At 45.2% G+C, this 13,344-nt stretch overlaps 1 protein-coding gene across 1 annotated transcript in view; it reads left to right on the top strand.

Moving 5' to 3' along the window:
* The first annotated feature begins 83 nt into the window (after positions 1–83).
* pik3c2b (phosphatidylinositol-4-phosphate 3-kinase, catalytic subunit type 2 beta) overlaps positions 84–13,344 on the top strand; it is a 31,281-nt gene continuing 18,020 nt past the window's right edge. The window contains exons 1-9 of the mRNA XM_056436632.1: positions 84–466; positions 3,174–4,100; positions 4,194–4,294; positions 6,921–7,078; positions 10,930–11,050; positions 12,809–12,920; positions 12,987–13,066; positions 13,154–13,217; positions 13,331–13,344. The exon at positions 13,331–13,344 is cut by the window's right edge and continues 136 nt beyond it. Coding sequence (XP_056292607.1) covers positions 3,222–4,100; positions 4,194–4,294; positions 6,921–7,078; positions 10,930–11,050; positions 12,809–12,920; positions 12,987–13,066; positions 13,154–13,217; positions 13,331–13,344 — 1,529 coding nt within the window. The 5' untranslated portion in view covers positions 84–466; positions 3,174–3,221. The remainder of the gene's footprint in view (positions 467–3,173; positions 4,101–4,193; positions 4,295–6,920; positions 7,079–10,929; positions 11,051–12,808; positions 12,921–12,986; positions 13,067–13,153; positions 13,218–13,330) is intronic.

Below are 13,344 nucleotides of genomic sequence, written 5' to 3'. Positions count from 1 at the left end.
ACGCCGCTGCGCTCCGAAGCAGCTGCGGAGGGGGGTACAGAGGCTGACGCACGAGCCGATAAACCTCGCTCGAGACCCGGCGGCAGGCGGAGCGACCGGAGCCTCGCGCGGAGCCCTGCATTGTTTCACCCCGCGAACCAGAGGCTTGACACGGCGGCCTGACACCGCCGGTCCGCATGTGTGGAGCACCGGCCCGGACCCGGCGGCTGTTAAACAAAATCTGTTTTGTTTATTCCGACAGACGAATCGACCATTGAAGGGGTCTTTTAAAAAAAAAGTAAACGGCTTTTAAAATGGCAACCAGCGCCGTCCCCCGGCTGTAGGCTGCGTCTCTCCGGACGGGAGCGCCAACAAACCCACATTACATTTAAACAACCGACCATTGAAATATTACCCGCTTTTTTGTGGACTTACGTGGGTTTTCCCAACATGACCGCGGGCTCCCGCACCTCTTCACGGCCTACAGGTAAATTCGGCGCATGTCTCGTGCGGGTCGCGGCTCTATATTTTGGGTTAAAAACGTTTCGAAGTGGTCCCTGGTGGCGAACCACCGCCCTCCGCGGTCCACGGTGTGTGTGTGTTAGTGTGTGTGTTGGTAACCAAGCCGGGAACATAAGGCGAGCTGATATCTGAAGTTTAAAGAGTAAACATAATAAGTACAAGTAGATGTAGTAGTCGGGTGTTAAAGGGGCAGTGCCGCGGGTTGTAACCCGTCCATGTGGGGGATGCCTCCGCGGTGAAGTGCTCTATTTTCTGAGTGGAGTTTGGTTGTTTTGGAAGCTGCAGCTGTCACAAAGATGTTGGGACACGTTTCCACTCCCAACTGAAAGAAAACACACACATCACAAAAAGTGCCATGACGCGTTTTTATGACGTCACATGCACCTGTCTAACAACCAGACTCTCTCGGCTGAATTTGAAGGTGTTGTGGGACACTTAAAGATGAGATGCGTTCGTTTTATCCGCGATAAAAATTTTAAAACACATATGTCAATGACTCGTAAAACGTCATCGCGGTGACGTAGTTGAAGGGGGCGTGGCAAACACAACACGCTGGAAATAACTGAAAACCACAAATAATCATTTTTAAAGAAATGGAAATATTCAGCCAAATACACAATGAACCCAAACATCATTATCAGTGTGTTCTGACCTTTTACCTCTCTCCTGACCACCAGGGGGCGGCTCCTCTGGTTGTATAGAAGTCTATGCTTCATGTGTTAAAGCTGCATTCTCTCTCCTGACCACCAGGGGGCGACTCCTCTGGTTGTATAGAAGTCTATGCTTCATGTGTTAAAGCTGCATTCTCTCTCCTGACCACCAGGGGGCGACTCTTCTGGTTGTATAGAAGTCTATGCTTCATGTGTTAAAGCTGCATTCTCTCTCCTGACCACCAGGGGGAGACTCCTCTGGTTGTATAGAAGTCTATGCTTCATGTGTTAAAGCTGCATTCTCTCTACTGACCACCAGGGGGCGCCTCCTCTGGTTGTATAGAAGTCTATGCTTCATGTGTTAAAGCTGCATTCTCTCTCCTGACCACCAGGGGGTGACTCCTCTGGTTGTATAGAAGTCTATGCTTCATGTGTTAAAGCGGCATTCTCTCTCCTGACCACCAGGGGGTGACTCCTCTGGTTGTATAGAAGTCTATGCTTCATGTATTAAAGCTGCATTCTCTCTCTTGACCACCAAGGGGTGACTCCTCTGGTTGTATAGAAGTCTATGCTTCATGTATTAAAGCTGCATTCTCTCTCCTGACCACCAGGGGGCGAGTCGCTTCATGAAGGATTGTTTTAAATATAAAAGATGATGTCATGTTTTTACCTGCATCGCGTGTAACCTTTAAAAAGAGCCGTTTTCTCTCCCACTAAATGAAATCTACTGAAGCACGTCGATTTCATGAATTGTTTTTATTTAATCCAATAAATTATTTTATTTAAATTGCAAAAAAAGCTTAATTCCGAGTTTTAAATGTAAAATAGACTTGTTTAAGTGGAACACAGCTGGTTTGTGGGGTCTATATTAGTGTGTATTCCACATAATAACATTCCTCCCCCATCATCTTCCCCTCCCCCCTCTGTGTGTGGACACACACACACACACACACCCCTGCTCCCCGGGGGCTGACATGGAGACGAATGGAGCGTGGAGCGTGTCCTCATATGAAGAGTATTGATCTGATATCAGTGTTATGAAGATGAACCGTTTGCTTCCGGAGGTCATGTGATCACGTGTTTGTGTGTGTGTGTGTGTGTGTGTGTGTGTGTTTGGGGAGGTTTCTTAACAATAACCTCCCGATTAGGTCTCGGCTTCGCTTCCTCTTCGCTTCCTTCCCTCCTTCCTTCCCTCCTTCCTTCCTCCTCATTGTGTCCTTGTTTCCTTCCTTCCTCCTCAATTTATTATATATTATGAACATGTAAAAAGGACATTATATATTAACTCTATATCCTATCTTAAGATTTTAAAGTGATGGTTTTTTTAATAAAGAAATAAATAATTTAATTCCTGTGTTAATAATTAATTAGATATATAGCTTTATTATCATCATGATCTAAAATTATTATTTAAGTTAATTTTAATGTTAATTTATTTTAAGTTTATTTTAATGAAGTCATTATAACACAATTTATTATATATTTATTATCATTTACGTCCCAAAAGGTGTCGCACGATCTCACTGCAACTTTTAACATAATTTAAAAAAAGATTTTAAAGTGAAGGTTTTTATAAAGTATAGTCAACTTCCCGTGTTAATAATTAATTAAATATACTGCTTTATTATCATCATCATTTGAAATTATTATTAAGTTAAAGTTCATCCTGAAAGTTAAAATTTGAAGTAATTCAGACATAATTTATTATATATTATGAACATGTAATTATATTATATGTATTATATGTTAACTCTAGATCCTAACTTACGGTTTTAAAGTGAAGGTTTTTACAAAGTATCTTCGATAAATAAATATTAATTTACTTCCTGTGTTAATAATTAATTAAATATACTGCTTTATTATGATGTGAAATTATTATTTAAGTTCATTTTAAAGTTAAAGTTCATCCTGAAAGTTTTATTTTGAAGTCATTCAGACACATTTTATGATATATTGTGAAAATGTAAAATGACCTCATATATATAAATGACCTCCATATCTAACGCTCCTCCCTGCCCTCAGCTGATTGGCCGATGGGCTCCATGCGTCCTCGCCGGTTCCTCTAGCACCATGTCGGCGGTTCCGACCCAGAAGGAGAGCGTCGAGCCGGGCTGGAGCGGCCTGGAGGCCCTGGGCCTCAGCCAGAAGGAGCTGGTCCTGGCCGAGGCCCTGCAGATGGAGTACGACGCCCTGACCCGGCTCCGGCAGGACAAGAGCGGCCCGGCCGAGACCGGGTCCACCGGGTCCCCCGGGTCCCCCGGTTCCCCCGGGTCCAGACCCCCAGCCCGGTCCAAGACCCCCAACCCCACCGTGGAACGGCCCCGCCCCGTCCCCAGCCAGCCCGTCGCGGGCTCCCTCCGGCGGGGCCTCTCTGGTTCTGACCCCTCCCTGGACCAGCCCGGAGGGTCTCGGTCCCCCGGCTCCGCCCCCTCCAGGCCGCTCCCCCCCCCCCCCACCCAGGGAGGCTACCTCAAAGAGTCCCCGTACATCCTGGACGGCCCGGAGCCGGTCGGCAAGTTGAGGGACGGTGCCGGCTCCGGCCTCGGGGACCCCCCCGGGTCCGGGTCCGGGTTTCTCTCCAAGGGCTTCCCGTCTCTTCCGGACGACGCCCCCCCCGCCGTCCCGAGGAACCCGGCGCCCCCGCCGTCGGGGTCCGAGAACCCCCTCCTGCCCCCCCGGGGGCCCCCGGCGCCGCGCGACGTGAACCTGTTCACGCCCGACGTGGACTCGCCCAAAGTGACCTCGGGCGAGCTGAACTACGACAACATCAACGAGTCTCTGGCCCGGCTCAACGGGCGCCAGCCGGGGCCCCGGGGCCGGCGCGCCGACGGCGACCAATCGGGGAAGCCCGTGGCCCGCAGTAAGACCCTCCCCCCTCAAGTCCCGCCCAGGACGTACGTGCCGGTTCCCAAGAGCAACAAGAACCATCGGCGCGTGTCCGCCGACCCGGTAAGACCCGGAGGCTTCTGTCCGTCGCCGTGACGACCGAGTGTGAGCGCGGCGGAGCCCTCCTGTGATTGGACGGCTGTGTTTGATTGACAGGTGTCTCTGGGCTCCAGGATGAACGGCTTCGGGTACGAACTGTTCCAGATATCAGAGGAGAGAGACGAGGAGGTGGCGGCCTTCTGCCACATGCTGGATGTGTGAGAGACACACACACACACACACATAGACACACACACACACTCACAGACACATAGACACACACACAGACACATAGACACACACACACACACACATAGACACACACACACATAGACACACACACAGACACATAGACACACACACACACATAGACACACACACACACAGACACATAGACACACACACACAGACACATAGACACACACACACATAGACACACACACACACTCACAGACACATAGACACACACACAGACACATAGACACACACACAGACACATAGACACACACACATAGACACACACACAGACACATAGACACACACACACACACAGACACATAGACACACACACACACAGACACATAGACACACACACACACACACAGACACATAGACACACACACACATAGACACACACACATAGACACACACACACACAGACACATAGACACACACACACAGACACATAGACACACACACACATAGACACACACACACATACACACACATAGACACACACACAGACACATAGACACACACACACAGACACATAGACACACACACAGACACATAGACACACACACACATAGACACACACACACACTCACACACACATAGACACACACACAGACACATAGACACACATAGACACACACACAGACATAGACACACACAGACACATAGACACACACACAGACACATAGACACACACACACATAGACACACACACACACACACACAGACACATAGACACACACACACATAGACACACACACAGACACATAGACACACACACACACATAGACACACACACACTCACAGACACATAGACACACACACAGACACACACACACAGACACATAGACACACACACACATAGACACACATAGACACACACACATAGACACACACACACAGACACACACACACACATAGACACACACACACATAGACACACACACACAAACACATGGATACACACACATAGACACATACACACACACAGACACATAGACACACACACATAGACACACACACACACACACATAGACACACACACAGACACATAGACACACACACATAGACACACACACACACACACATAGACACACACACACATAGACACACAGACACACACACACACATAGACACACACACACATAGACACACACACACAGACACATAGACACACACAGACACACACACACACATAGACACACACACACATAGACATACACACACACATACAGACACATAGACACACACACAGACACATATACACACACACATAGACACACACACACAGACACATAGACACACACACACATAGACACACACACACACATAGACACACACACATAGACACACACACAGACACATAGACACACACAGACACATAGACACACACACAGACACATAGACACACACACAGACACATAGACACACACACACAGACACATAGACACACACACACACAGACACATAGACACACACACACATAGACACACACACAGACATAGACACACACAGACACATAGACACACACACATAGACACACACACACACACACAGACACATAGACACACACACACACACAGACACATAGACACACACACACATAGACACACACAGACACATAGACACACACACAGACACATAGACACACACACACATAGACACACACACACACTCACAGACACATAGACACACACACACATAGACACACACACATACACACACAGACACACACACACATAGACACACACACACACACATAGACACACACACACACATAGACACACACACACACACATAGACACACACACACACACATAGACACACACACACACATAGACACACACACACATACACACACACATAGACATAGACACACACATACACACACACATAGACACACACACATAGACACACACACACATACACACACAGACATATACACACACACATAGACACACACACAGACACACATAGACACACACACATAGACACACACACACACACATAGACACACACACACACATAGACACATAGACACACACACTCACATAGACATACACATAGACACGTACACATAGACACACACACTCACATAGACACACACACAGACACATAGACACACACACACAGACACACACACAGACACATAGACACACACACACACAGACACATAGACACACACACACACACACAGACACGTAGACACACACACACATAGACACATAGACACACACACAGACACATAGACACACACACACAGACACAGACACATAGACACACACACAGACACATAGACACACACACACAGACACATAGACACACACACACACAGACACATAGACACATAGACACACACACAGACACATATACACACACACATAGACACATAGACACACACACACATAGACACATAGACACACACACACAGACACATAGACACATAGACACACACAGACACATAGACACACACACAGACACACACGCAAACATATAAATACATGCACTCACACATATATGCACTCATAGTACTGTGTACTCGTTGTACTGTGTGTACTGACACTACTCTGTGTACTGTGTGTACTGTGTGTACTGGTGGTCCTGGTCCAGCCTGCGCTCTGCGTACCCTCACTCCTCCTCCTCCAACGGGGGCTTCGTGTGGTCGGCCTCCGTCGGCCTGGAGGAGCTGCATCAGGCTCTGGGGGTCAGCGTGAAGGTCACGGTGAGCAGCGAGCACTTCAGGGAGCCGCTCACCTTCACCTGCGACGGTGAGACAGGAAGTGCCTTAAAAATAAAGGTCTCCACAGGCCCACTGTCGGGACCTTTCCCTCTCTCTCTCTCCCCCTTTCTCTCTTTCTCCTCCTCTAACCCTCCCCCATCCCTATCTAACTCTCCCTCTCCCCCTCTCTCCCTCTCTGACTGTCTCCCCCCGCCCCCCCCCTAATTCCCTCTCTCCCCCTTATTCTCTCTCTCTCCGCCTCTAACCATACCTCTCCTCTCTCCCCATCTCCCCCCCTCTCTAGGCTCCTCCACGGTGGACCTGCTGATCTACCAGACTCTGTGTTACGCTCAGGACCATCTGGCCCACATGGACGTGGGCAGTACCTGCTGAAGGTCTGCCCTGACGAGTTCCTCAACAAGTAAACATCTTAATTATTACATTTATTATTACTATTTATTCTTACTATTTATTATTACTATACATTTATTATTATTAAATATTTATTATTATTAGATATTTATTATTACCATACGTTTATTATTACTATATGTTTATTATCATACATTTATTATTCTAATACATTTATTATTATACATTTATTATTATTGTACATTTATCATTACTATACTTTTATTTATATATATATTTATATTCAGAAATATATATATATATATTTAATATATATATACATTTATATATATATTTAAAATATATATATATATATATAAATATATTTATGATACGATTCCGACGTGTGTGTGATGTCTTCAACTTAAAACATAAAGCAGAACTCGTGGTTATTTATTCCATGGTGGATGGTGGAAATGATAACTGCCACGCCCCCTTTAAGGCGAATGAAGCAATTTAAGCAAAATAATATTATAATCGTTTATTTAAACAGGTAAATGTAAAGAAATATAGGTTTATTTCTGTTTAAAAATATATATAATTATGTTTTTCAAATACAAAAGTGAGACCAACATTGTAGAGCATGATATCAGTTACATCACAGGACTGAGTTACATCAGTTAAATTAGCCAGTAAAAAAGTCAAATAATTTTAAAGATGTTGTAAAAGTGTGTAAAAGGAATACTCTCAACTCTCAGGGCAGCTTCACGGCTCCACTCACGCTGGTCTGTGGTTTCCTCCTAATAACAGAGAGCAGCTGGGCTGTGGCTGCTGGTAGACCAGCTACACCCACCAGACCACAGACACACACACACACACACACACACACACACCAGCTGCAGCTGTGCTTAGTCTAATGTTTATATGAATCTCAAGAGAATTTCTGCACCGTAGTTTTAAAAGTGTTATTATATATATGTGTGTGTGTGTGTGGTGTAAGGGGATGTCCTGCCAGTGGAAGTGTGTTTCAGTCCGAGCTGCAGCTGCGAGACGACGACTTCCTGCAGTGAAACAATACCCTTAAAATATGCATAACGTAATTCAGTTGTTTCAAAGATATTTTGCATCATCAGCCTGGAGCATTCATGGCTATCACTGGTGACTTTAACCACACCACACTGGATAAAGCTCTGCCAACCTTCCATCAATACATAGACTGCCCAACTAGGAACAATAAAACTCTGGACTTGCTGTATGCTAATACTAAGGACGATACAGCGCCACTACCCTTCCCCTCGGCAGGTCTGATCATGACCTGGTCCGCTGACACCAGGTCTGTTCCTCTGGTGAAGAGGCTGCGGTGACCACCAGGACTGTGAGGAGGTGGTCTGGAGGCTAACGACGCCTACAGGACTGCTTGAGTCAACGGACTGGGATGTGCTGTGTGGACCCTTGCGGGAGGACATCAACAGTATGACCGACTGCATCATGGAATACATCAAGTGCTGTGAACACACCACCATCCCATCACGGACTGTGCGCTGCTTCCCCAACAACAAGCCCTGGATCACCAGGGACCTGAAGGCTTCTTAACATGAAAGCTGCTTTCAGGTCTGGAGACAGGGATGAGCTGAGGAAAGCCCAGCGCAACCTGAAGGTGAAGCTCAGGGAGGCAAGGACTCCTACAGGAGGAAGCTGGAGGCCAAACTCCAGCTGAACAACACAAGGAGGTGTGGACCGGGATGAAGCAGATAACTGGCTTCAAGGTGGGAGGAGACAGCCAGGGGCTCCCTGGAGAGGCCAACGAGCTGAACTGTTTCTTCAATATGTTCAGTTCACAGCCCTCCCCCGTCTCCTCCACATCACACCTCCCAAACACCTCCTCCCCTCTGTCCCCCTGCTGAGCTGCACATCCACGAGCCCTCAATAACAATGGGCTCCTCCACCCTTGCCCCTCTCTCTGTGACGACTGACCAGGTGAGAAGACAGCTGGAGAAACTACACCAGCGCAGAGCTGAAGGTCCTGATGGCATCAGCCCCAGGGTCCTAAAGACCTGCGCCACCCAGCTGTCTGGTGTCCTGCAGCGCCTCTTCAACCTCAGCCTGAGGCTGGGGGAAGTCCCGGTGCTGTGGAAGACGCCGTGCCTGGTCCCTGTCCCAAAGAAGTCAGCACCATCTGGCCTCAACGACTACCGACCAGTCGCCTCACCTCCCATGTGATGAAGGTGCTGGAGAGGCTGGTCTTGGCCCACCTCCGGCCGCAGGTGAAATCATCGTTGGACCCTCTGCAATTTGCTTACCAGCCTCATGTGGGAGTGGGCGGCGCCATCATCTACCTGCTGCAACGAGCTCAGTCGCACCTGGATGGAACCGATGTCTCTGTGAGAGTCACTTTCTTTGACTTCTCCAGTGCATTTAACACCATCCAGCCACTGCTGCTGAGTGAGAAGCTGCGGTGGCCGTGTGGACGCGTCCACCATCTCCTGGATCACTGACTACCTCACAGGCAGACCACAGTTTGTCAGAATGGGCCGTGTGCTGTCTGGAACGGTGGTCAGTGATGTTGAGCCCACAGGGAACTGTTCTGTCTCCTTCCTCTTCACCCTGTACACCAGTGACTTCCAGTACAACACGGAGTCATGCCATCTGCAGAAGTACTCTGATGATTCTGCAGTGGTCGGGTGTATTAGGGATGGACGGGAGGAGGAGTACAGGGCAGTGGTGAGTGACTTTGTAAAGTGGGCGATGAGAACCACCTGCGGCTGAACGTGGCCAAGACCAGAGAGATGGTGGTGGACTGCAGGAGGAAGCAGACAGCTCCTACACCTCTGAGTGTCCTGGGAGTGGACGTGGACATGGTGGAGGAGTACAAGTACCTGGGCGTCTCCATCGACAGCCGACTGAACTGGAAGGCCAACATCAACGCTGTGTACAAGAAGGGGATGAGTCGTCTCTTTTTCCTGAGAAAGCTTCGATCCTTCAACGTGTGCAGCAAGATGCTGGAGTTATTCTACCAGTCGGTTGTCGCCAGTGTGCTGCACTTTGCCATTGTCTGCTGGGGGAGCAGCATCGGAGCCGGTGACACCAGCCGTCTTAACAAACTGGTTAGGAAGGCTGGCTCCATCATCGGCTGCCAGCTGGAGCACCTGGAACAGGTGGTGGAGAGGAGGTCGTTGAAGAAACTGGTGTCCATATTGGACAACCCGGACAACCCGGACCACCCTCTCCACCACCTCCTACAGGGACAGAGGAGTACTTTCTCCAGACGTCTCCTCACGCTCCGCTGCCACAAGGAGAGATACAGGAGAACATTCCTGCCGACGGCTATAAGGCTCTACAACAGTTCACCTCTTGCCAGATCACCCTAACCCTTCTTATATTTTGTGTTTTGTTTTTTTATTCTTGTGTGTTGCTGCTACTGACTCGACAAATTTCCCCTTGGGGATTAATAAAGTATATATCTATCTATCTATCTATCTATTCTCTCTCTCTCCGCCTCTCTAACCATACCTCTCCCTCTCTCCCCCATCTCCCCCCCCCTCTCTCTAGGCTCCTCCACGGTGGACCTGCTGATCTACCAGACTCTGTGTTACGCTCAGGACGATCTGGCCCACATGGACGTGGACGAGTACCTGCTGAAGGTCTGCGGCCACGACGAGTTCCTCAACAAGTAAACATCTTAATTATTACATTTATTATTACTATTTATTCTTACTATTTATTATTACTATACATTTATTATTATTAAATATTTATTATTATTAGATATTTATTATTACCATACGTTTATTATTACTATATGTTTATTATCATACATTTATTATTCTAATACATTTATTATTATACATTTATTATTATTGTACATTTATCATTACTATACTTTTATTTATATATATATTTATATTCAGAAATATATATATATATATTTAATATATATATATACATTTATATATATATTTAAAATATATATATATATATATAAATATATTTATGATACGATTCCGACGTGTGTGTGATGTCTTCAACTTAAAACATAAAGCAGAACTCGTGGTTATTTATTCCATGGTGGATGGTGGAAATGATAACTGCCACGCCCCCTTTAAGGCGCGAATGAAGCAATTTAAGCAAAATAATATTATAATCGTTTATTTAAACAGGTAAATGTAAAGAAATATAGGTTTATTTCTGTTTAAAAATATATATAATTATGTTTTTCAAATACAAAAGTGAGACCAACATTGTAGAGCATGATATCAGTTACATCACAGGACTGAGTTACATCAGTTAAATTAGCCAGTAAAAAAGTCAAATAATTTTTAAAGATGTTGTAAAAGTGTGTAAAAGGAATACTCTCAACTCTCAGGGCAGCTTCACGGCTCCACTCACGCTGGTCTGTGGTTTCCTCCTAATAACAGAGAGCAGCTGGGCTGTGGCTGCTGGTAGACCAGCTACACCCACACACCAGACCACAACATACACACACACACACACACACACACACACACCAGCTGCAGCTGTGCTTAGTCTAATGTTTATATATGAATCTCAAGAGAATTTCTGCACCGTAGTTTTAAAAAGTGTTATTATATATATGTGTGTGTGTGTGTGTGTGTGTGGGGGGGGGGGGGGATGTCCTGCCAGTGGAAGTGTGTTTCAGTCCGATAAGCTGCAGCTGCGAGACGACGACTTCCTGCAGTGAAACAATACCCTTAAAATATGCATAACGTAATTCAGTTGTTTCAAAGATATTTTGCATTAAAATTATTAAAATTAAATAAAGTTCTTTAGATAATCCCCTCTTACACACTTTACAAAATCTAAAAACATTATTTGATTGTTGTGTCCTAATTTAAATGATTTAAGGTTCTCAGTACTTTACTGTAACTGATGTTCTGCAGATGTTGGTCTCACGTTTGTATTTGGAAAAGTGGTAAAAAACTTCACTATGTATATAGTAAAATATATTTATTTTAATATATATACATATTAAAACATATAATATATATATTAAAATATATATATTTTAACATATATATAATATATTTTAATATATATATATATAATATATTTTAATATATATATATATATTAAAATTAATATATTTTAATATAAACAAAATCAAGTTTTATATATATATATATATGTATTACAAATATATATTTATTTATATAATATTAAAATATATATATAAATAATATATTAATATATATATTTTAAAAAAAATATATATTTTAATATATGTATATAATAATAATAATAAAAATATATATTATATATTTCTTTTTTATATGTATAATATTAAAATATATGTATATATAAAACAAACCCCCCCCCCCAAAAGAATGTATATATCTACTTTATTTCTTTACATTAGCTGTTTTAACCAAACGTATAATAATATAAAGTGTAATTCCTCTCTCTGTCTCAGCTCTCAGACTCTCGCCGGTCTGGAGTTCGTTCAACAATGTCTGAAGTTCGACTGGGACGTCCGACTGAAGCTCATCAAGAGAGCCTCCATCAGCACGGAGCTGTCCCGCACGGTACACACACACACACACAAACACACACAGACACGGGTACATAACGTTTCTTTCCGTCGACCACAGAAAGAAGACGATGAGACGTCGTCCAGCATGAACCACGGCATCCTGCTGCAGGAGCGTCCAATCAAACAGACCGTCACCAGGTGAGGGGCGGGGCCTCCGCCTTAAAGGAACAGGAGCTATTTCCATAACATTTGAGGTGATTTGCATATTCTTCTGTTGTGCAACAGGGAGGCTCTGACTCTTCTCCTGGATACGTTCCACAACGAGGCCGAGTCCTTCCTGCTGTCAGAGGTCACACACACACACACACACACACGTTTCAGCTTAATCTGAACTTTAGATAATACACTCTAACAGTCCTTTGATGAGGTGACATTTCTTCTTCTGTGGTTTTCTCTCCGTAGGCGGCAGAGCTGCC

This window comes from Pseudoliparis swirei, chromosome 18 (assembly GCF_029220125.1).
Source record: "Pseudoliparis swirei isolate HS2019 ecotype Mariana Trench chromosome 18, NWPU_hadal_v1, whole genome shotgun sequence".
In the NCBI taxonomy this organism is placed as follows: domain Eukaryota; kingdom Metazoa; phylum Chordata; class Actinopteri; order Perciformes; family Liparidae; genus Pseudoliparis; species Pseudoliparis swirei.
This window is presented reverse-complemented; position numbering and strand designations above follow the sequence as displayed.